Source organism: Felis catus, chromosome E2 (genome assembly GCF_018350175.1).
Source record: "Felis catus isolate Fca126 chromosome E2, F.catus_Fca126_mat1.0, whole genome shotgun sequence".
NCBI lineage: Eukaryota > Metazoa > Chordata > Mammalia > Carnivora > Felidae > Felis > Felis catus.
In genome coordinates this window covers 20,124,968-20,148,036 of record NC_058382.1, presented here as the reverse complement: position 1 = coordinate 20,148,036, position 23,069 = coordinate 20,124,968, and the positions used below count along the sequence as shown (strand labels likewise).

Below are 23,069 nucleotides of genomic sequence, written 5' to 3'. Positions count from 1 at the left end.
CCTGGAGCGTGGTGGTGGCATCTCTGGGGAATCAAACCAGCGGAGACAGAAAACTGGTCACTCTACCTTTACTTCCATTATTTTTGTTCCTTGCTTCCAAATACCGGTTTCTCCTTGTCTTCCACCACCTACAGCTCTTCTTAGATTTTCTTTCCAAAGCAAGCACAGGAAAGGGCAAGGTGATAGGTAGAAAGCGGGAGACGGAGGCTGTGAGGCACCGATGGCCAGCTTTCCCCCAGCCGCTCTTGCCATATTGGTCTAACCAGTCACATGTGGAGTGCTGCACACACAGCGTCCCTGCCCCAGGGAGCTTGCGTTCTGGCTGGGGAGACAGATATGTCCCAGGTCACTGGGGACACTGGTGTTGGGAAGGCGATGCACCGGCCACTCTGGAAGCCCAAGATGGGCCTGTTCTCTGTGAGGTTCTGCACTGGGTGCAGGCGGCAGTGGCAGGAGGGCCCCCTTCAGGGCGTGGCTGGGATGGTCACCCCCAAAGCCAGAGCCGGGGCCGAGCTCCCCAGCATCCGTGTCATATGTTCACCACGCAGTGTCAGAAACGTCCAGCTTGTGACTTACAAAATGATGTTGGTGTCCTAGCCTCAGATTTGTGTTTGATAAGGTGGCATCTCTTTCCTGTTCCAGACCTGCCAAGAAGTGGGACAGTGCAGCTATTCAGTACTTTCAGAACATCCTGAAAGGTAAGGCAGGTGCATCATCACCGCAGCCTGCTTTGAACTGACACTCAGGGGGTTTATCTTTCCGTTGGTGAGGGGGTTTGAGGATGTGCGTGTTCGTCTGTTACCTGGAACTCCGTCCACCCTGTGTCACAGTGACTCTGCACCCCTGAAATTTTGGGAGTGGGTGTGGATATCAGTCATGGAGAATGAGAAAGGGACTGTTCGGGTGAGGGACCCTTCCCCAACAATAGTCCTGCCCCTTGGTTTGCATGGAAGCTGTGCACTACAAAATAAATGTCCGTGCATTTCACTAAACCTGCAGTTGATGGAAAGCCTCTCTTTTTTCAGTGATGTGTAATGATCATTGTTGCCTATTTAAGATGCATAAGCAGTCTCAGAGAAGCTATACAGTGTGCTCTCTTTGTATTGTCGACCGTAAAGTACAGTCTCGTGTGACGTCTGTCCTGACCCCTGGCAGTCAAGAGCCAAATGCCTATGCCTGCCTCCCAGAGCTGTTCTGAGGAAAAGTGGGGGTGAAATGCCTGGGCTGCTGCCTGGTGCCTGCTGGGGTCCCGGCCCCTCCCCTGTGCCGCCCCACTGTCTGGGCGAAGGGAGAGCCAGGTGCTGGGGCCTGGGAGACAGGAGAGGTTGGGAAGGTCTCCGGCTGTGGAGTTTGGGCCCTTGCGAGCCCACGGGGGGGGGGCGGGGGGGGGGGGACACTAGGAGATACAGGTGTGGAGGGAGCAGAGCTCCTGGGATTGTATCCTGCCCTGCAGCCTTCTCTGAGCCCGGTCTCCTCACCTGGAAATGACAGTGACAGTTGTGAAATGAAACGCGTTTGTGACGGACTTCGCGTGGGGCCTGAAGGTGCCCAAGCCTGGAACTGCAGCGTGGCTTCTTGGGTCTCAGAGAGGCGCCGGGAGCTCTGTTTGCCGGGGCGTCGGCAGTGTGGAGTGACTCAGGCGGGAGACTGAGCGGGAAGTGGATTTGGGAGGCACCGGAAGGGAAGAGGGCCAAGAGCCGCTCAGGGTGTTCGCAGGCAGGGGAAGCGTGGCTGATTCCACGCGGGGAGAGCCTTGGTCTCCGCCCACCCACCGCCCCTGGGGGGGAAGCCGGCAGCCCTGGTGGCTCTGGGTGATGCTAAGTGGTGAGCACAGATTGATAGGTGGAATACGATTGTTCCAAGTACACTTTTAATATCAGCTCTTTTACGTTTGTTCATTCATGCTGTTTAGCAACTACCCAGGTGGAAGCCAAATTGTGCGCCGTGGAAGAAGATACTTTTGAGGTCTACCTTTACGTAACCATAAAAAACGAGAAAGTAAGTGAAAGAATTGCATTTGAAGAATGTTTTGTCGTTACCTAAATGTTTTATTTTAATAAAGAGTAAACACTAAGGAAAAGAATGTCATTCACACGTAGGGGCCCCGGGGTGGTCCAGTCGGTTAAGTGTCCAACTTGATCTCGGCTCAGGTCATGATCTCAGGTCATGGGATGGGGCCCCACATCAGGCACCGTGCCCAGCGTGGAGCCTGCTTGGAATTCTCTCTCTTCTTCTGCTGCTGCCCCTCCTCCCCCCCCCCCCCCATGCACGCTCTTGCTCTCTCTCAAAATAAATAAACTTCAAGAAAATAAAAAAGTTGGGGTGCCTGGGTGGCTCAGTCTGTTGAGCATCTGACTTCGGCTCAGGTTATGATCACGTGGTTCATGAGCGCAAGCCCCGCATCAGGCTCCCTGCTGTCAGCACAGAGACCAACTTGGGGCTCCATTTCACGAACCGTGAGATCTGAGCCAAAAGCAAGAATCAGATGCTTAACTGACTGAGCCACCCACGTGCCCCCCAGGACGTAGTTTTTATAAATACACATATTTGTATGGCTTTGAGTTCGTTGCTTTTTTTCCACCCATAATTTTCTCACTATGTGTAATATGTGCTCATCCTAGAAAATTGAGATAACCTAAGTAGGGAGGAGGTGGGCATAACGTGAACTCCCTACCCCCCGTTATCAGCCATTACCATCAGGGTGGCTGCCCCCCTTATGGAGGGTGGCCCAGGGCAAAAAGATGGAGCAACAGGAGGCATCTTAACTGTGGATTTATTTTATTTTCGGGGCGCCTGGGTGTCTCAGTCGGTTAGGTGTCCAACTTCAGCTCAGGTCGTGATCTCACAGTTGGTGAGTTTAAGCCCCGTGTCGGGCTCTGTGCTGACAGCTCAGAGCCTGGAACCTGCTTCGGATTCTGTGTCTTCCTTTCTCTCTGCCCCTCTCCTGCTCGTGTTCGGTCTTTCTCAAAAATAAATAAACATTTAAAACATTTTTATTTTGAGACAGAGTGCAAATGCACATGCCGAGTGGGGGCGAGGGGCAGAGAGAGAGGGAGAGAGAATTGTAAGGATGCTTGGCGCTAGAAGCCCAGAGGCTGACACAGGGCTTGAAACCCACGAACCGTGAGATCGTGACCTAAGCTCAAATCGAGGGTCAAATGCTTAACTGACTGGAGCCACCCAGATGCCCCTAAAATGCTGTTTCGGCAAGTCCACGGACCTAGTTTGAGTTTTTCCCGTTTTCCCACTAAATTGCTTTCTCTGCTCTAGGACCTGATCCGGGATCTCCTGCTGTCTCCTTAGTCTCCTCCTGTCGGTGGTAGTTCCTCGGTCTTTCCTCATCTTCTAAGACCTTGACACTTGTGGAGTGTTGTCCCGTTATTTTGTAGAACGTTGCTCAACTTGGCTTTGCCTGATGTGATCAGACTGAGGTGGTACATTTGGGGCAAGAATGTTACAGAAGTGACCGTCGTGCCCTTGTCTGCATCCTCGCAGGGGGTTTCTGATGTTGACGTCGGGCTCGCCTCCATCACCTGGTTGCGGTGGTGTCCGCCGGGTGTGCCCTGTGCAGTTACTGCTTTTTCCTTTTCGAATTGTGAAGTATCTTACGGGGAGGTCTCCTGGGGCTGCGCAGATACGCCTCAGTGATTCCGGCCTGCGGTGCTTATTTCCGTGGTGCTTGCCCCTTTTGCGTCAGGCCTTCTCCATTTTGAAACAAATTTGCCTTAACATTTATTCATTTTTGAGAGACAGAGACAGAGCACGACTGGGGCAGGGGCAGAGAGAGAGAGGGCAGCACAGAATCCGAGGCAGGCTCCAGGCTCTGAGCTTCCGGCGCGGAGCCCGACGCGGGGCTCAAACTCCCGGACCTCAAGATCGTGGCCTGAGCTGAATGAAGCTGGACACTTAACCGACTGAGCCACACGGGCACCCCAGGCCTTCCACATTCTTTAATTGGAATTGTGCAAAGAAGAACTGGCCCTTCTCCCCCCACTTACTAAGTTGATTCAGTAATTTATCTTAGTATGGACTCTTGGCTGTTTGTTTTACTCTAGGGGATATAAATCCATTGCTGTCCTTATTTTCTTGCTCAAATCGTCACAGATTTGGCCATTAGCAGCTTCTTCAAAGTGGCCTACGTGTCCTCTCAGTGTACCCCATCACTGTTGAAAACTTTCTACATTTTGGTACCATGAGGTGCTCTAGGCCAAGTTTGTCCCCTTCCAGCCCAGCTCTGGAATCAGCTGCTGCTTGCACAAGAATGGTATTCAGATAGCAAGACGAGGGCACCAGGTGTGCTCTGTGGCTCCCGGGGGCCAGTGATTGTAGGCCGTCTCTGCAGACAGTTAGGAAGTATGTGCACGTGCGCTCGCTCGTCCATGCACACACAACTCCGCATCTCTCATTCCAGTCCGGCATCGCAGGTTTCTTTCTGGCCCTCCCCGTTTCTTATCGTGACACCTGTTCCCAACAGCGGGGAAACCTCTTGTTAGCTACCACATACTTGTTTGATTAATGCTAGTGTTCGCATGGAGTAATTCTGGAATTGCTCACCCACATTCCTATGAAAAAGAAGTTTGTTTTTAGCCTTACAGGTGCAGCCGAAACACTGTTTCGGCTATTCCAAAGTTACTTAGGTGGGCTGTTTTCTTGCCCAGCCCTCTTCCTGGTGATGATGTTATTCATTTGCAGTAAGGTTCCCTTGTTACTCTTGGTGGTGCATTTTGGGTTTCCCCCACATCCTTGTCAATTTCACATTGCTTATTTTTACATTTCACTGCTTATTTTTCACTTTGGTAAAAGTAACAAAATGTTGGCTCTTGGACGAGTCTTGTAAAACATCTTTGAACGAGTTCTTTACCGACTTCTTTCTTTTTGCTTTTCCAGTAGGTCTCTTTTCTTCTGTGTGGTTGTGTGCAGACGATAAGTTGTTCTTCCTTCAAGGTCGGGGAGTGCAGAACGCATGCTTACTAGCAGAGAGAACTCACAGTGGGTGCATGAGGTCGTAATTGTCAGGAAAAGAAACACAGGACCCACCATCCCTTTTCCGGCTCTCTAAGGAAGCACAGGGTGTTTTCTTTTTTACCTGGCTTCTTTTACTCAGCAGAATGATTTTAGCATATGTCCACCTTATCCCTTTTATTGTCAAATACTCTGCCGTTGTCTGGATATATTACAGTGTGTTTATCTGTTCACTTCTTGGTGGACATTTGAATTTGGGAACCGTTGGGGACTGTTAAAAAAACTGCTATGACTATTCACGTACACTTCTTCCTGTGAACCCATGCATTCATTTCTCTTGGGAAAATAAATACGTGGGAGTCAAATTTCTGGGTGGTAGTGTAGGTATTAAGAGATGGCCTGTTGTTTTCCAAAGGGATCAACTATTTTACAATTCCATGAACAATGTGTGACGCTGGTTCCTCCACTTCCTCTCCAACACTTGTCTGGCCACTTTGACGGGCGTGTGGTGGTATCTCATTGTGGTTTAACTGTGCATTTTCCCTAATGACTCATGATGTTACATATCTTTTCATATGCTGTTGCAATCCATGTATCTTCTTTGATGAAGTATTTGGGTATTTTGCCCATTTTTGATGACTTTTTAAATGGAAATATATTTGATACATAACATTATGTCAGTTTGAGATGTACAACATAGTGATTTAATGAGCCTGTACCATGCTATGCTCACCACAAGTGTGGCTCCCATTTGTCACATGCAACACTATTACAATAACATTGACTATATTCCCTGTGAACCTTTTTTCCTTGTGACTGTTTCATTCCATAACTGGAAGCCTGTATCTCCTACTCCCCTTCACCCATGTTGTACCTTCCCCTTCCCCCTCCCCCATCTCCTCTGGCAACCGTCAGGTCTCTGTATTTATGGTTCTGTTTCTGCTGTTTGTTTATTGTTGCTTTTTACTTTCGACACGTAAGTGAAATCATACAGTGTTTGTCTTCTGGCTTATTTCACTTAGCATAATACCCTCTCTAGGTCCATCTGTGGTGTTGCGAATAGCAAAAATCTCATCCTTTTTTATGGCCGAGTAATATTCCATTGTGTTTTACCCATTTTTAAAATGGGTTATTTGTCATCTTTTTACTAAGTTTTGAGAGTTCTTTATATATTCTGGATGCATGTCCATCCAGATAGAAAATTTTAAAAATATTTCCTTGGGGTGCCTGGGTGGCTCAGTCAGTTTTGCTTCCAACTTCGACTCAGGTCATGATCTCACAGTTCATGAGTTCAAGCCCCACGTTGGGCTCTGGGCTGACAGCTTAGAGCCTGGAACCTGCTTCAGACTCGGTGTCTCCCTCTCTCTGTCCCTCCCTTGCTTGTGCTCTTTTTCTTTCAATAGTAAGTAAACATTAAAAAATTTTTTTTTCTCCCTATCTGTAGATTGCTCATCTCTCTTTTTTAAAAATTTTGTTTGTTTGTTTACTTATTTATGAGAACATGAGTGGGGAAGGGGCAGAGAAAGAGGGAGAGAGAGAATCTCAAGCAGGCTCCAGGCTGTCAGCACAGAGCCCGATGCAGGGGGCCTGATCCCAGGAACCATGAGATCATGACCTGAGCCACAAGTAAGAGTCAGACACTTAACCGACTGAGCCGCCCAGGCGCCCCTGCTCTTTATCTCTTAACAGTATCTTTTGAGAAGTGGAAAAGTTAAATTTTGATAAAGTCTTACTTATCAGTTTCTCCTTCTTAAAGTTTATTTGAAAGTTTCTTTATTTTTAGAGAGAGAATGTGTGCGTGTCTGTGTGCACAAGCAGGGGACGGGCAGAGACAGAATCCCAAGCAGGCTCCACACTGTCAGCACAGAGCCGGACTCCCACGGACCGTGAGATCATGACTGACTGGCCCACCCAGGCGCCCCTGTCAGTTTTTCCTTTGATGATTTGTGCTTTGTCTTGCCAACCCCCCAGATCTCTGCTTGGCAAAGTCATGTTAGCTCTCCAGTGCTTTCACGAAGATACTTCTTATATTTTGTGCAGATTCTTACTGTTTTCCTTATCAGGTGGGCTGGTCAGAAATACCTAGTTCATCATCACCAGGGCAAAAGTCAAGAAATTGGTTTCTATCAAATTATGTCCTATAAAATAATTTTTTCTGAAGGTTGAAATTTGGGGTCAAGTTGGGGATATTTTCTGAACAGTCACTTACTTGACTCTATGTGTCTCATTCATGAAACGTCCAAAATTGTGCAGGTCTGTGTTAATGATGATCTGGTTGCGAAGAACTTTGCTCGTTACATATCACCCAAGGAGAATAAAAACCTTCATTCTGTAGAGAAACCACGATTGAATAGAAAGTCTGCATCCTTTTCCAGTAAACTCAATCCAGCGCTTACTCTTTGGCCAATGTTTTTGCAAGGAAAAGATTCTCAGGGAATGGAAAGTGAGTGCATCCTCATCGATACGGGTTTTTTTTTTTTTTTAAATTGTCTTATTTGTATGAATCTTACTGAACTGATGTCAGCTGTGCATACTTTCCCTATACGGAGGCAGAGACTCGGACTCTGAATTTAATATTTTAACTTTAATCCTAGTGATTTTGTGGCACGTTTTGAGGTCCTATCAACAGGATGTTTGTTTTTATGAGACCAGGAAAAAACTATTCTCCATTTCTTATTAACATGGAAGTACATTTTCAGAAGTCCATAAATTCATAATTTAAAGATATTATTAAAACAAGGTCATATGCCTACCATTTTAGACACTTTTAATTTTTTTTTTATGTTTATCTTAGACAAAGCGCGAGCAGGGGAGGGGCAGAAAGAGAAGGAGACACAGAATCTGAAACAGGTTCCAGGCTCTGAGCTGTCAGCACAGAGCCTGATGCAGGGCTCAAACCCACGAGCTGTGAGATCATGACCTAAGCCGAAGTCGGATGCTTAACGTACTGAGCCACCCAGGCGCCCCATTTTAGACACGTTTTAAAAGAGCTATTTATTAGCAGGGAAACCTGAGAAGAGTCTGTGATGGACAGTGGAAACAATTTTAAATGTTTCTCTCTCAATTCCGTTTTCCTTAGCTCCTTCACTCTGCTTTCCTGCCCCAAGTTAGGTCCCCCCTGACCTTCCAGCAAAAGCGAGAGCTGAAATAGTAGGCCAGTGAATTTGCATTTGTAGTTTGGGTTTATTTCATGCTTTAATCCTGAATTGTGTTCTTTCCATCAGATTCACATGGTTTAACTTTTCTGGCTCAGTCTCTTCAGCATCCATGGCCCAAGGGTGTTGTTGGTGACCTTGGGCCAACTGCTGTGATCCTGGGTAAGTTTACTTGCTTGTGGCATTTCATAGGCAGCGTAAAAGAACACTCAACTATCTAAAGAGTATTAAGGGTTGTGTAGAAGGGCTATGGTAATTTTCTCTCTTTCTCTTAATTTCACGGAACCCGTGTATGATGTCGAAGCTGGCAGAGATCATTTGCCGTGCAGTCCCTACTTAGAGGATTTTATTGTAACGTAAACAGCATGTATAAGAGGCATTATGCGTAAAACTGATTTTTTCAAGCCCAGCCCCATACCAGTGATTATTATTTGTTCTCTGAGTATCCATATGGGTTTATGAGCAATTTTTAAGCAGCAGCTCACCTAAAAATGAGTGGCATTTGTGAGGGTGAAAATACCCGGTCTTTAGTTCCCTGTCTCCAAGGTACATAATGGGTTGGAAATGTTGGACAAGAGCGGAATCTGCCAGCTTCTTTGATTCTTGGCTCACCCCCTGTGGCAGTGCCTCCACCACTTACTCCCTCTTACGTCAGGCACATGTACACCTATGGGAGTGTTGTTTCATGCACGTACATTGTAAACCTCAACTAAGTTAAAGCTGTGGCCAATGAAGTGATTCCCTACGTTTAGCGTTATTTTTAATTACTTCAGTAATGTTGTTTATCATAGAGAGATACAGATATGCAGAGTTTTAAAAACCTGCCATCTTTAATAGCCACTTATTAAGGAGTTTCCAGAGTCTTTCTTTCCAGAGTGTCCAGTTTTGAGATTGTGTATACCATTTTTATCTTACAGAAATGGGACTCTACTACACATAACTTCTGTGTACTGTTTTGGTTAACATATGGGCGAACTTCTTTCTAGGTCAGATGTGTCCAGGATCATGTGGGTTAAAGGTATGAGCTGTGACGTGAGAGGGTTATCAGTGTCCCTCCCTCCTATGTGTCATGGAGAGGCACGGTTCCCATCCATTACTCCCATACAGAGCGTATGTGGCCCAGCGCCTGGCCTGTGGCAGACTCGGGCACACGTGGCCCCCACCCCGTGTTGTGATGTGCTTCCTGCTGGGATCCCAGATGAGAATTCCTGCTGAAAGGAGCCCCTTTTACTGATGGAAGAAATACAAATGGAAGTAAAAATATGTGCCCATTTCTACCAGAGTAGGAAAATACCAGGCATTTGACGTTATGCTTAATCACTGCACAGTTTTCCGTCATATGGATAGATCATTGTTGTTTTAAGTAGCCCCGGATTGCCGGACAATAACAGTTTCCCATTTTTTCCTTATTGTAGTCAGTGTTGTAATGGACTATGCATGTCTTTGAAAAGGAAAAGATTGATGGTAAACTAAAGAAATGCTAATGTGAGATGTCACTGGTTGTCATGTGAAAAACAAAATTATTAGATATTACTTGTCCAAGCAAAGATTTCCTTTTCCCTGTGATCATAGTGAGGTGGTATTTCAACTGTATTTTTTTTAAGTTTGTTTGTTTGTTTGTTTATTTGAGAGAGTATGAGCAGGGGAGAGGCAGAGAGAGAGGGAGACAGAATCTGAAGCAGGCTTGAGGCTCTGAGCTGTCAGCGCAGAGCATAACACAGGGCTCGAACTCATGAACCATGAGATCGTGACCTGAGCCAAAGTCAGAAGTTTAACCAACTGAACCACCCAGATGTCCCTCAATTGTATTTTAATTAATTTTTGGTACTTCTCCTTGAAGTTGCCTTACATTTTTTAAATGAAAGTACAATATTTTGTTAATACTTGCTTAAACAGTCAAATAGTACAGGAGTAATGGAAAGTAATTTTCTCTTTCCAACCTCTCCTCACCCTAGGCCATTCATTAGAGGCAAGCCTTTATCTTACCCCTTAGCTATTTATTTTGGCAGTTATTTCCAAATTTTGAAACAGTTACGATTAATTTACTATTTCTAGGCTTATCAGTTCTAGACAGACTGTCTTGACTTCGGTGACAGACTAGCTCACACCCCTGACCCATGTGTATTTATTCATCAGATGGTCATTACCACTTAGGTGTCAGGACTATTCTAGGGACTCAGGGAAGGAAACAGGTCTCTGTTTTCATGGGGCTTACATCCATTTTCTCAGTGAGATTTTTATTTTAGGATAATCACAGACTTACAGAAAAGTTAGAGAGCTTGACAGAGAAGTGTCTTTCAAAAGCACGTGAGAATTAAGTTGCTGACTGGATCGCTCCCCAGTACTTGAGTGTCTTTTTCCTAGAAACAAAGGTATTCTCAAAGATATTCACAATACAGCCAGAAAAATCAGAAACTTAACATTGACATATCGAGATCATGTAAGCCTCAGGCACCATTCAGGTTTGGCCACTCGTCCTGCCATTTCTTTATGGCAGAGGGTGTGGCTCGCCATTCTTTATTGTGCTTGGGCGATTACGTCTCCTTCTCCTTCAGCCTGGAATAGTTTCTCAAGTCTTCCCTTGACTTTCCTGACCTTGACACCTTTGAAGACTATAGACCAGTCGTTTTGTAGACTCTCTCAATTGTAGTGGGTGTTTTTGTCATAAGTTTCAGCTGATGCACCTGTGGCAGGGATACCTCAAAAGAGGATGCTGTGTTCAGCTTATCCCATCTTAACCAGGTGACACAAAACTTTGATTTGTCCCATGACTGATGAATCGTATCCTTTGATTGCTTAATTAAGGTAGCGTCTGCCAGGCTTCTCCACTGAAAGCTACTCTTCACCGTGTAAATACTTTGTAGGCAGCTATCATGAGGCATAAGTATGTCATTCCTTTTTATTCATTAATTCATGTTAGTGTCGATTCCTATTCGAAACCCTGGAATCCACCATTTCTCCAAGTTGCCCTGGCTTTTTTTCATGGAGAGTGGCATTTTGAAACCAAGATCTGGGAGCTAGGGGTGTTCGTTTCTGTTGGGGGTATTACTGCGCCCAGGCCCTTCCGTGGACGGAGCTGAGGAATATGTGTACATGTGCCTACGTATGTTTACATCTGTATTTTATATGTGTATTTTATATGTGTATTTTATATATGTGCCCTGCAGTTCCGCGCCACCCCAGGGACTATCGAAAGTGATGAAACGGAAGAATTCTCCTCAAAAGGAACTCCGGGAAGTAGCGACAGCTAACGAATTGATCAAAAACGATTTAAGCAATATAACAGAACCAGATTTTAGAATAACAGTCATAAAATTAATCGCTGGGCTTGAAAAAAGTATACAGGACAGCAGAGAATCTATTGCTACAGAGATCAAGGGACTAAGAAATAGTCATGAGGAGCTAAAAAATGCTATAAATGAGGTGCAAGGTAAAATGGAGGTGACCACAGCTCGGATTGAAGAGGCAGAGGAGAGAATAGGTGAATTAGAAGATAAAATTATGGAAAAAGAGGAAACTGAGAAAAAGAGAGATAAAAAAATCCAGGAGTATGAGGGGAAAATTAGAGAACTAAGTGATGCAATCAAACGCAACAATATCCGTATAATAGGAATTCCAGAAGAGGAAGAGAGAGAGAATGGGGCTGAAGGTGTACTTGAACAAATCATAGCTGAGAACTTCCCTGATCTGGGGAAGGAAAAAGGCATTGAAATCCAAGAGGCACAGAGAACTCCCTTCAGACGTAACTTGAATCGATCTTCTGCATGACATACCATAGTGAAACTGGCAAAATACAAGGATAAAGAGAAAATTCTGAAAGCAGCTAAGGATAAACATATAAAGGGAGACCGATAAGACTAGTGACAGACCTATCTACTGAAACTTGGCAGGCCAGAAAGGAATGGCAGGAAATCTTCAATGTGATGAGCAGAAAAAATATGCAACTGAGAATCCTTTATCCAGCAAGTCTGTCATTCAGAATAGAAGGAGAGATAAAGGTCTTCCCAAACAAACAAAAACTGAAGGAATACATCACCACTAAACTAGCCCTACAAGAGATCCTAAGGGGGATTCCGTGAGTGAAATGTTGCAAAGACCACAAAGTACCAGAGACATCACTACAAGCATGAAACCTACAGACATCACAATGACTCTAAACCCGTATCTTTCTGTAATAACACTGAATGTAAATGGACTAAATGCTCCAACCAAAAGACATAGGGTATCAGAATGGATAAAAAAACAAGACCTATTTATTTGCTGTCTACAAGGGACTCATTTTAGACCTGAGGACACCTTCAGATTGAAAGTGAGGGGATGGAGAACTATCATCATGCTACTGGAAGTCAGAAGAAAGCTGGAGTAGCCATACTTATATCAGACAAACTAGATTTTAAATTAAAGGCTGTAACAAGAGAGGAAGAAGGGCATTATATAACAATCACAGGGTCTATCCATCAGGAAGAGCTAACAATTATAAATGTCTATGTGCCGAATACAGGAGCCCCCAAATATATAAAACAATCACAAACATAAGCAATCTTACTGATAAGAATGTGGTAATTGCAGGGAATTTTTTTTAAATTTTTTTTCCAACGTTTATTTATTTCTGGGACAGAGAGAGCATGAACGGGGGAGGGTCAGAGAGAGAGGGAGACACAGAATCGGAAACAGGCTCCAGGCTCTGAGCCATCAGCCCAGAGCCTGACGCGGGGCTCGAACTCACGGAGCACGAGATCGTGACCTGGCTGAAGTCGGACGCTTAACTGACTGCGCCACCCAGGCGCCCCCGCAGGGAATTTTAATACTCCACTTAGAGTAATGGATAGATCATCTAGACATAGGATCAATAAAGAAACAAGGGCCCTGAATGATACACTGGATCAGATGGACTTGACAGATATATTTAAGCAACAGAATATACTTTTTTCTTGAGTGCACGTGGAACATTCTCCCAGATAGATCACATACGGGGTCACAAAACAGCCCTTCGTAAGTATAAAATAATTGAGATCATACCATGCACACTTTTAAACCAATGTTATGAAGCTTGAAATGAACCACAGGAAAAAGTCTGGAAAACCTCCAAAAGCATGGAGGTTAAAGAACGCCCTACTACAGAATGAATGGGGCAACCAGGCAATTAGAGAAGAAATGAAAAAATATATGGAAACAAATGAAAATGAAAATACAAGAATCCAAACGCTTTGGGATGCAGCGAAGGCAGTCCTGAGAGGAAATTACATTGCAATCCAGGCCTATCTCAAGAAACAAGAAAAATCCCAAATACAAAATCTAACAGCACACCTAAAAGAAATAGAAGCAGAACAGCAAAGGCAGCCTAAACCCAGCAGAAGAAGAGAAATAATAAAGATCAGAGCAGAAATAAACAATATAGAATCTAAAAAAACTGTAGAGCAGATCAACGAAACCAAGAGTTGGTTTTTTGAAAAAATAAACAAAATGGTTAAACCTCTAGCCAGGTTTCTCAAAAAGAAAAGGGAGATGACCCAAATAGATAAAATCATGAATGAAAATGGAATTATTACAATCAATCCCTCAGAAATAACCAGCAATTATCAGGGAATACTATGAAAAACTATATGCCAACAAACTGGACAACCTGGAAGAAATGGACAAATTCCTGAGCACCCACACACTTCCAAAACTCAAACAGGAAGAAATAGAAAACTTGAACAGACCCATAACCAGCGAAGAAATTGAATCAGTTACCAAAAATCTCCCACAAATAAGAGTCCAGGACCAGATGGCTTCCAAGGGGAATTCTATCAGACATTTAAAGCAGAGATAATACCTATCCTTCTCAAGCTGTTCCAAAAAATAGAAAGGGAAGGAAAACTTCCAGACTCATTCTGTGAAGCCAGCATTACTTTGATTCCTAAACCAGACGGAGACCCAGCAAAAAAAGAGAACTACAGGCCAATATATATCCCTGATGAATATGGATGCAAAAATTCTCAGTAAGATACTAGCAAATCGAATTCAACAGCATATAAAAAGAATTATTCACCATGATGAAGTGGGATTCATTCCTGGGCTGCAGGGCTGGTTCAACATTTGCAAATCAATCAACGTGATAACGTCACATTAATAAAAGAAAAGATAAGAACCATATGATCCTGTCAATCGGTGTAGAAGAAGCATTTGACAAAATTCAGCAAGCTTTCTTAATAAAAACCCTCGAGAAAGTCGGGACAGAAGGAACATACTTACACATCATAAAAGCCATTTATGAAAAGCCCACAGCTAATATCATCCTCAATGGGGAAAAACTGAGAGCTTTCTCCCTGAGATCAGGAACACAACAGGGATGTCCACTCTCACTGCTGTTGTTTAACATAGTGTTGGAAGTTCTAGCATCTGCAATCAGACAACAAAAGGAAATCAAAGGCATCAAAATTGGCAAAGATGAAGTTAAGCTTTCACTTTTTGCAGATGACATGATATACATGGAAAATCCGATAGACTCCACCAAAAGTCTGCTAGAACTCATACATGAATTCAGCAAAATCTCAGCATACAAAATCAATGTACAGAAATCAGTTGCATTCTTATACATTAATAATGAAGCAAGAGAAAGACAAATCAAGAAACTGATCCCATTCACAGTTGCACCAAGAAGCATAAAATACCTAGGAATAAACCTCACCAAAGAGGTAAAAGATCTGTATGCTGAAAACTATAGAAAGCTGATGAAGGAAATTGAAAAAGATACAAAGAAATGGAAAAACATGCCGTGCTCATGGATTGGAAGAATAAATGTTAAAATGTCAATACTACCCAAAGCTATCTACACATTCAGTGCAATCCCAATAAAAATTGAACCAGCATTCTTCTCGAAGCTAGAACAAGCAATCCTAAAATTTGTATGGAACCACAAAAGACCCTGAATAGCCAAAGTAATTTTAGAGAAGAAGAAGACCAAAGTGGGAGGCATCACAATCCCAGACTTTAGCCTCTACTACAAAGCTGTAATCATCAAGACAGCATGGTATTGGCACAAAAACAGACACATAGACCAATGGAATAGAATAGAAACCCCAGAACTAGACCACAAAAGTATGGCCAACTAATCTTTGACAAAGCAGGAAAGAATATCCAATGGAAAAAAGATAGTCTCTTTAACAAATGGTGCTGGGAGAACTGGACAGCAACATGTAGAAGGATGAAACTAGACCACTTTCTTACACCATTCACAAAAACAAACTCAAAATGGATAAAGAACCTGAATGTGAGACAGGAAATCATCAAAGCCCTAGAGGAGAAAACAGGAAAAAACTTCTTTGACCTCAGCCGCAGCAATTTTTTACTTGACACATCCCCAAAGGCAAGGGAATTAAAAGCAAAAATGAACTATTGGGACCTCATGAAGATAAAAAGCTTCTGCACTGCAAAGGAAACAAGCAACAAAACTAAAAGGCAACCAATGGAATGGGAAAAGATATTTGCAAATGACATATCAGACAAAAGGCTAGTATCCAAAATCTATAAAGAGCTCACCAAACTCCATACCCAAAAACCAATCCAGTGAAGAAATGGGCAGGAAATGTGAATAGACACTTCTCTAAAGAAGACATCCAGGTGGCCAACAAGCACGTGAAAAGATGCTCAATGTCGCTCCTCATCAGGGAAATACAAATCAAAACCACACTCAGATACCACCTCACGCCAGTCAGAGTGGCTAAAATGAACAAATCAGGAGACTATAGATGCTGGTGAGGATGTGGAGAAACGGGAACCCTCTTGCACTGTTGGTGGGAATGCAAACTGGTGCAGCTGCTCTGGAAAACAATGTGGAGGTTCCTCAAAAAATTAAAAATAGACCTACCCTATGACCCAGCAATAGCACTGCTAGGAATTTACCCAAGGGATACAGGAGTGCTGGTGCATAGGGGCACTTGTACCCCAATGTTTATAGCAGCACTTTCAACAGTAGCCAAATTATGGGAAGAGCCTAAAGGTCCATCAACTGATGAATGGATAAAGAAATTGTGGTTTATATACACAATGGAGTACTATGTGGCAATGAGAAAGAATGAAATATGCCCTTTTGTAGCAACGTGGATAGAACTGGAGAGTGTTACGCTAAGTGAAATAAGTCATACAGAGAAAGATAGCATATGTTTTCATTATTATGTGGATCCTGAGAAACTTAACAGAAGACCGTGGGGGAGGGGAAGGAAAAAAAAAAGGCTAGAGAGGGAGGGAGCTGAAATATAAGAGACTTAAAAACTGAGAACAAACTGAGGGTTGATGGGGGTGGGAGGGAGGAGAGGGTAGGTGATGGGTATTGAGGAGGGCACCTGTTGGGATGAGCACTGGGTGTTATATGGAAACCAATTTGACAATAAATTTCATATTTAAAAAAAAAAAGAAAGTGAGCATCTAGGAGAACTGGTCATTAGTATGTGGCATTTTCGCCGTCTAGCTTTAGAAGTCTCATAACACCACTTCTGTGTCGTTTACAGCTCCCCACCCCCCAGGCTCATGAGAAGGGAATACAGAGCCCATCTGTCAATGGGACAGGTGTTAGTGTCACACTCTAAGAAGAGCACATGTGTTGGGGGACATGTTGTGGCCCTCTTCGAAAAATATAGTCCACCAAGTGGGGAAAGTAAATTATGTCCAATTGTTAGTAAGCCAGTAGAAGAATTATTTAAACTTTTTTTTTTTACGTGATAAGGGTTGAAACGAGATTTTAAAAATTTAATCCCCTCAAGGTTCAGTGTAAAACCCTATTCTATAATAATTTCATGTATTAAGATTTTATAATAGTATGGTAAAAATTCTCCTTTGTGTCCTATTTTCTATTAATAGTACTTTCTAAGCTCTTTTATCACTTTTTATTTTGCAGATAAAAGTGTAAAATGTAATATGGATTCATTGAGAGGTTCACCTAAAAAAAAATCTGAAATGAAACAACAGCGCATCTCTTTGAAAGATATAAATAAGGTTGTGTTTTTAAATATTCATTAGGTACAAAGTTCATATAATGTTAATTTTAGAATAGTCTCCTTTGAAATCTAGGAACCAAAAGTATATTTTCTAGTAGGAAATCCTTGGCTATGATAGTGATTTTTTCAGGAAAAAATACGGTTTGTGAATTTGCTCTGTTTCTAAAGAACAAGATAACTGCAACTTCCTTCTTGTTCCTGGCCTCGTGGCTTCTGTACAGAATTGGGTGTTTATGCTCGTTTAGCAAGGGTGTGAAAACCTGAGATTACGGGACATTCTAATAGTTAAGTAAGTCTAACCCGTCCTTCCAGTTCCTTTGAGAAGACAAGTGAAATAATTACAGGACATTTGAAATACTGAGTATCGGAAGTGCCAGCTGCTTGCTACTTGGACACTTTAATCTAGTGGTTATAGCAATGGCATAATCCCCCCAGTTTTCCAGTTCTTTGTCTCTCTGTGTCTGTGTTGCCTGAAAATTATCTGGGATGGTTGTTATGAGAGGATTTCCCATGGAATTTTGGTTCCTTAAGAATATGTATCTTGGGGCGCCTGGGTGGCTCAGTCGGTTGAGCGTCCGACTTCGGCTCACAGTCTGTGAGTTCGAGCCCTGCATCGGGCTCTGTGCTGACAGCTCAGAGCCTGGAGCCTGTTTCAGATGCTGTGTGTCCCTCTCTCTCTGACCCTCCCCCGTTCATGCTCTGTCTCTCTCTGTCTCGAAAATAAATAAACGTTAAAAAACAATTAAAAAATTGTTTTAAAAAAAAGAATATATATCTTGCTTGCATACATATTCTTTTTTTTACAGTGTGCTGAATCTTCAGCGTACTGGCCAACGAAGAGGGGAATAACCATATACGCTGAGCCAGATACACCGGCAGCAAGGTATGATTTGAAAATTCAGTGTAATTGGATAGATACATAAGTGTAATACTGTCTTACACTGTGTTCTGTCAGATTGATGATAGGAAAGGAGCCAATTTCAATAAAGACTGGCCCTGGAAGCTTTGATTTACCTTCATAGTTACTATCAGTGCTTTTCACTCTTTGTGTGGATCCAGATTTCCATCTGGCATCACTTGCCTTTTCCCTGAAGGACTTCCTTCACTATTATCTTGTATTGTGAGTCTGATGATAATGAATTCTTCTCAGTGTTTGTATGTCTGGAAAAATTATTTCAGCTTTGGTTTTGAAAAAAAAGTATTTTTGCTAAGTATAGATTCTAGGCTGACGAATTTCCCCCCCTGTGTTTTAAAGATACTGCTGTACTCTCTGCTTGCCGCATCGTTCCCGTTGCAAATCCTCCTGTCACCTTTTTCGTTGTTCCTCTGTTTGCAACACGTCTTTTTCCTTTGACTGCTTTTGAGATTTTCTCTGTTTCTGGTTTGAGCAATTTAATTATGATGTGCATGGGTGTAGTTTCCCTCCTGTTTCTCATGTTCGGGGCTCATTACGGCTTTTCATTTGTAAGTTTCTGTCTTTCATCAGATTTGGAGCGTGTGTGGCTGCTATTCCACAGATAGAGTTTCTGCACCCACCCGTCTCTTTCTCCTCTCCTTTTGAGACCCTGATGAGACAAATGTCACACTTTTTGATACTGTCCAAAAGGTCCCTGAGACTCTGCTCATTTTTTTCAACCTTTTTTTCTTGCTGTTCTTCAGATTAATAATTCTTCTGATCTATCTTTAACTTAATTCAGTCTTGTTTTATCTCCATCCTGCTGAATTTCACCATCTGGTGAACTTTTAAATTTGATGTATTTTTCAGTTCTAAAATTTTCATTTGGAATTTTTTTATAGTTTATATTTCTTTGCTGAGAACTTAAAAAGATTTTAATAATGCTTATTTATTTTTGAGAGAGAGAGAGAGACAGAGACAGAGACAGAGACAGAATGCGAGCAGGGGAGGGGCAGAGAGAGAGGGAGACACAGAATCCGAAGCAGGCTCCAGGCTCGGAGCTGTCAGCACAGAGTCCGACACGGGGCTCGAACTCATAGACAGTGAGATCATGACCTGAGCCAAAGTCAGATGCTTAACTGACTGATTCACCCAGGCACCCCCCCCGCCCTTGCCTTTTTAAAATATATTTTTTAAAGTCTTTGCTGATAACTTTTTATCGTTCCACTTAGGAGTGTCACCCCTCCTTCTCTTATGGACTGTGGTTATAATAGTATATGACAGTTCCCATTTCTGAGCCATCTTGGGGGTCATACCTACTGATAATCTTTTCTGTTGACAATTGATGTGGTTTTCCTGATTCTTTGTGTATTGTGTACTCTGTTCTGGATATTTTGAATATTATAGTGTGAGACTGATTTCTTTTTAAATCCTCTGGAGAACGTTGACCTTGTTGTTTTTGTTGTTTATTTTAGCAGGAAGTCAGCAACTCCCTTTGTTCAGGCCACAGATTCGGTCTCAGTTTCTGTGGGTGGTGACTGCTACTCTGTTTTCCAGCTGTTCTGAATGTGCTCAACTTGGGGCAAGCCCAGCTCGTGTTGGGTCATAAATAGAAATGGGGAATGCCCTCCCTGTGGTACACTCTCTCTTTTTTCCGGGATTTTCCTCACATTCACCATTTTCTAGATGCTCTAGAGGCCCTGTCCCCGGGCCTCTGTCCAGGTAGATTGCTTTTCGTGGAGAAATGGCCATGCAGTTCTGTGTGTTTAAGGCCACTTATGGGGCAAAACAGCAGCAGAAACAGGAGAGGAAAAAGATGAAGGTTTCCCCTGCATCTTTGGACTACAGGTCCCGTTTCCCAGGTCCTCTAGAGGAAGTGGGAGGGGGTTTCCCCCCGGGGTTTGGGGTACTGGTGCTGCCTCTGCCACTGCAGCTGCCTGATTGGAACCGGCCTTGGGACAGGGTTGGGAGAGAAAAAGGGACAAGAGAAACTCAGTCGTGATTACCCTGTCTGGCGAATGGCTCCTGCTCTGGCTTGAAATAGAAGGTTTCTCTCAGTGTTTGGTGTTGACATCCACTGTGCAATTCCGCATCTCAGGCCAGCCTCGGGCCAGCGCCAGGAGATGGGAAGGTAAAAGCCCAGAGAGCTCTCCATGATTTTGGTGGTTTGCACGTTTTGACTTCTCTCCCCTGTGATTCTGTACTTCCTGTGGAGTTCCTGGCCTGTGGAGACACAGGCTGTGCCCCAGTGGGGCCTTCATCCTTAGACGATGCTTAGGGCTAAGCAGCAGTTCGCACAGAAATAGATCTATGTATGTGGAGCAACTCACTCCTCAGTGCTCCTTGGTGAGTTTTCTCCCCGAAAAGAAAGGCATTTTCAGGATTGGGGTTAATGGGCTCAGAGATTCTAATGAATGTTTTTTGGTTTCTAGCACTTTATGTCAGAAGCCAAGTAAGAAGCCACTCAGGTTGGCCGAGAAGAAAGAACACAATGAGAAGAATGGCTGTGTGAAGTATGAGTTTTTTCCTTGGTCTGCACTTTTTATCGAAGTAATTGTAATGCAATTATAAGCAGGAGGAATTTATGTATGATTTTATTATTCAAACCTGTGATCCCACTTAGAAAATATACATGCACTGGCTGCATGTGTAACTAACTTTGAAGGGTTTTTTTGTTTGTTTTTTTTTTTGCCTCCCCTTCCTTGTCCTCTTGATGAAGTAAACTGTTTTAAGAAACAAATCAGATACGGTTGATCTTTGGGGCCGTCGATTTTATATGGATTAATGTTTGCTTTCTTCCCACTTCTCTGTGGTAAAGAGGCCTTCCACCTGCCGGAGAAGCTACTCTTTTGCAGCATGGAACTGAGTTTTTGTGGGGTTTTTTGTCTTGCCAGATTCACAGAGTATTCACCAACAAGTTAATAATAGAGTTGTGACTTCATTTTATACTTATTTACTCCACAAAACGTTTTCCTACCCATTTTTACGATTTCTCACCACCCCAGCCTGAAAACACCCTTATACTCCAAGTAACTAGCTGCTCTGAAGCCACCAGAGTGACAAGGAATTTACGACCGTTCAGAAGTGGGTCAGGCGCACTGTATCCACTGATTGGCCTGGGATGCCTGGGGAGAGGGTGTTGACTGTGCCCGCCTCCCGGAGCCCACCCTTGGGCCCCGTAACACCCTCTCACCCAGCAGGAGCGCCCCACACAGCTCCGGGCCCGGGGGCTCCAAAGGCTGCCCTGGGGCCCACAGATGTGGGGGTGGCTGTTAGTGCCCCTGTGTTGATGTCCCGAAAGCCATGGGCATCCCTCCACCCTGATACCTGCAAGCCGTGGGTCGCACGTGGTGGTTTTCCCTGGAACAGGAGACCTTGAATTATCCGTGCTGCTCATTCCTTTGATTACATTAAATTATAGTTAATAAATTAACCCTGAGATACTCGGTTGCCCTTTATTTTTGTATTGGAGGGTTGTATCTTCTCTTGGGCTAAATGCCCTTTACTTAGAACTCATTGATTAGACCTGTCAGTTATTCCAACAGTTCCTCCGTGTTGCAGGGAAACTTAAAGTGGTTTAAGATCACAGCAAAGAAGGGGGGAGGCAGCAGCAACAGGAGGTGACCTAGTGATCATGCAGTCTTTCTCCTTGTTCAGAACAAGTGCCCCTGGGATTGGCGACACTGTCCGTAGTCTGGGGGTCGGAGTTCGGGGGCAAGCACGGTACCGGCATGACCTCTGTGGCCTTCGTATCACAATAAACAGGGAAAAACAGGATAAAGCAGTAATTTCACAGCTATGCCTTGGGATATACGAGTGACCCTTGAACAGACACGGGGTTAGGAGTGTCAACCAGCCACACAGTTCAAAGTCTGTGTATAACTTTTGACTCCCCCGAACTCAACTGCACATAGCCTACTGTTGACCAGAAGCCTTACTAATAACACAGCCAGTTAACACGTATTTATTTGTAGGTTATCTGTGTTATATACTGTATTCTTAAAGTAATGTAAAGCTAGAGAAAAGAAAATGTTAAAATCATCAGAGAAAATGCATTCTCATTAATGTACCGTAAATAGTCCACGTAGAAGAGGATGTGCACAGTTCAAACCCAGGTTGCTTGGGGGCCAACTATCTATTTCATTTTACTTCTGTCAAGGAAGATTTAAAATTATAAGTCAGTCGAGGAAATAATAAATATGAATAAATATAAATAAGTCAGTTGAGGAAATATAAATAAAACTTTTTTTCTTCAAATTGTCCTTTTAACTATTTTATAGATTACTGCAGTTTTTAAATCCTGATCCTTTGAGAACTGATGGAATCTCTGATCTTCAGAAGGTATTACAACCCTAAAAAAAAATTAAAAATCAAAACCAACTGTTTGCTCTTTAAATCCCTCTCCTTCCTCATCTGGATTTGAGACTAGAAGAGAAACCCCTTTAGGTGGGGGACTCTACCTGAGAACATCCCTTTAGAAATTCTCCAGTGAGTTACTGTTTTAGAAGAATTGTTCCTTTTTTCATTTTAATTTAATTTTAATTTTGGGTTTTGATAAGCACATGTACCTAGACTTTGACATTGCAGTCAGACCCTGGCATCTCCTTCCTTCCCGTAAAGTGGTTGACCTCGTGTGCCGGGGGTGGGGCATCTAATGGGCTGCTGTCTTAGCTGCAGAAGCTTTGGTCGGGGTCCCCGCAGCCGTTTGCTGTGCTCCGGAACAAGATCGAGCCTTGCTTGTCGGTTGACACATCGCCACTTTCGGCTGACATGAAAAAGGTAAAAATGCCCCTGAATCGGCACTCACAAAGGAATACTGACCTGTTCTAACACAGGAGGATTTTTAATAAACAGTTCCAAGGCTGCACTTGAATAATTTCTTTGCTTTTGAAATTCTCTCTTCAGCTTTTCTTTTTTATTACTGATGTCTCATTTATTTTTTTTTATTTTATTTATTTTTTTTTTACGTTTATTTATTTTTGAGAGACAGAGCCAGAGCGCGAGCAGGGGCGGGGCAGAGAGAGAAGGAGACACAGCATCTGAAGCAGCCTCCAGGCTCTGAGCTGTCAGCACAGAGCCCGA

General features: G+C 43.4%; 1 protein-coding gene and 1 long non-coding RNA gene across 11 annotated transcripts in view; one reads left to right on the top strand and one right to left on the bottom strand.

Moving 5' to 3' along the window:
- The window catches only part of TDRD12 (tudor domain containing 12), a 72,229-nt gene that overhangs the window by 14,650 nt on the left and 34,510 nt on the right, over window positions 1–23,069 (top strand). For all 10 annotated transcript variants that reach the window (XM_045046533.1, XM_006941462.5, XM_045046534.1 and 7 more), the window contains 9 exons: window positions 643–698; window positions 1,913–1,998; window positions 7,216–7,405; window positions 8,187–8,279; window positions 16,993–17,090; window positions 17,899–17,975; window positions 20,420–20,500; window positions 22,268–22,328; window positions 22,659–22,766. In XM_045046533.1, coding sequence (XP_044902468.1) covers window positions 643–698; window positions 1,913–1,998; window positions 7,216–7,405; window positions 8,187–8,279; window positions 16,993–17,090; window positions 17,899–17,975; window positions 20,420–20,500; window positions 22,268–22,328; window positions 22,659–22,766 — 850 coding nt within the window. The remainder of the gene's footprint in view (window positions 1–642; window positions 699–1,912; window positions 1,999–7,215; window positions 7,406–8,186; window positions 8,280–16,992; window positions 17,091–17,898; window positions 17,976–20,419; window positions 20,501–22,267; window positions 22,329–22,658; window positions 22,767–23,069) is intronic.
- LOC123382324 lies at window positions 60–21,513 on the bottom strand. The gene is made up of 3 exons (XR_006590540.1): window positions 21,315–21,513; window positions 7,172–7,291; window positions 60–644 (listed from the first exon to the last, which is right to left on the bottom strand). It is a non-coding gene; the product is annotated as an uncharacterized LOC123382324 (long non-coding RNA).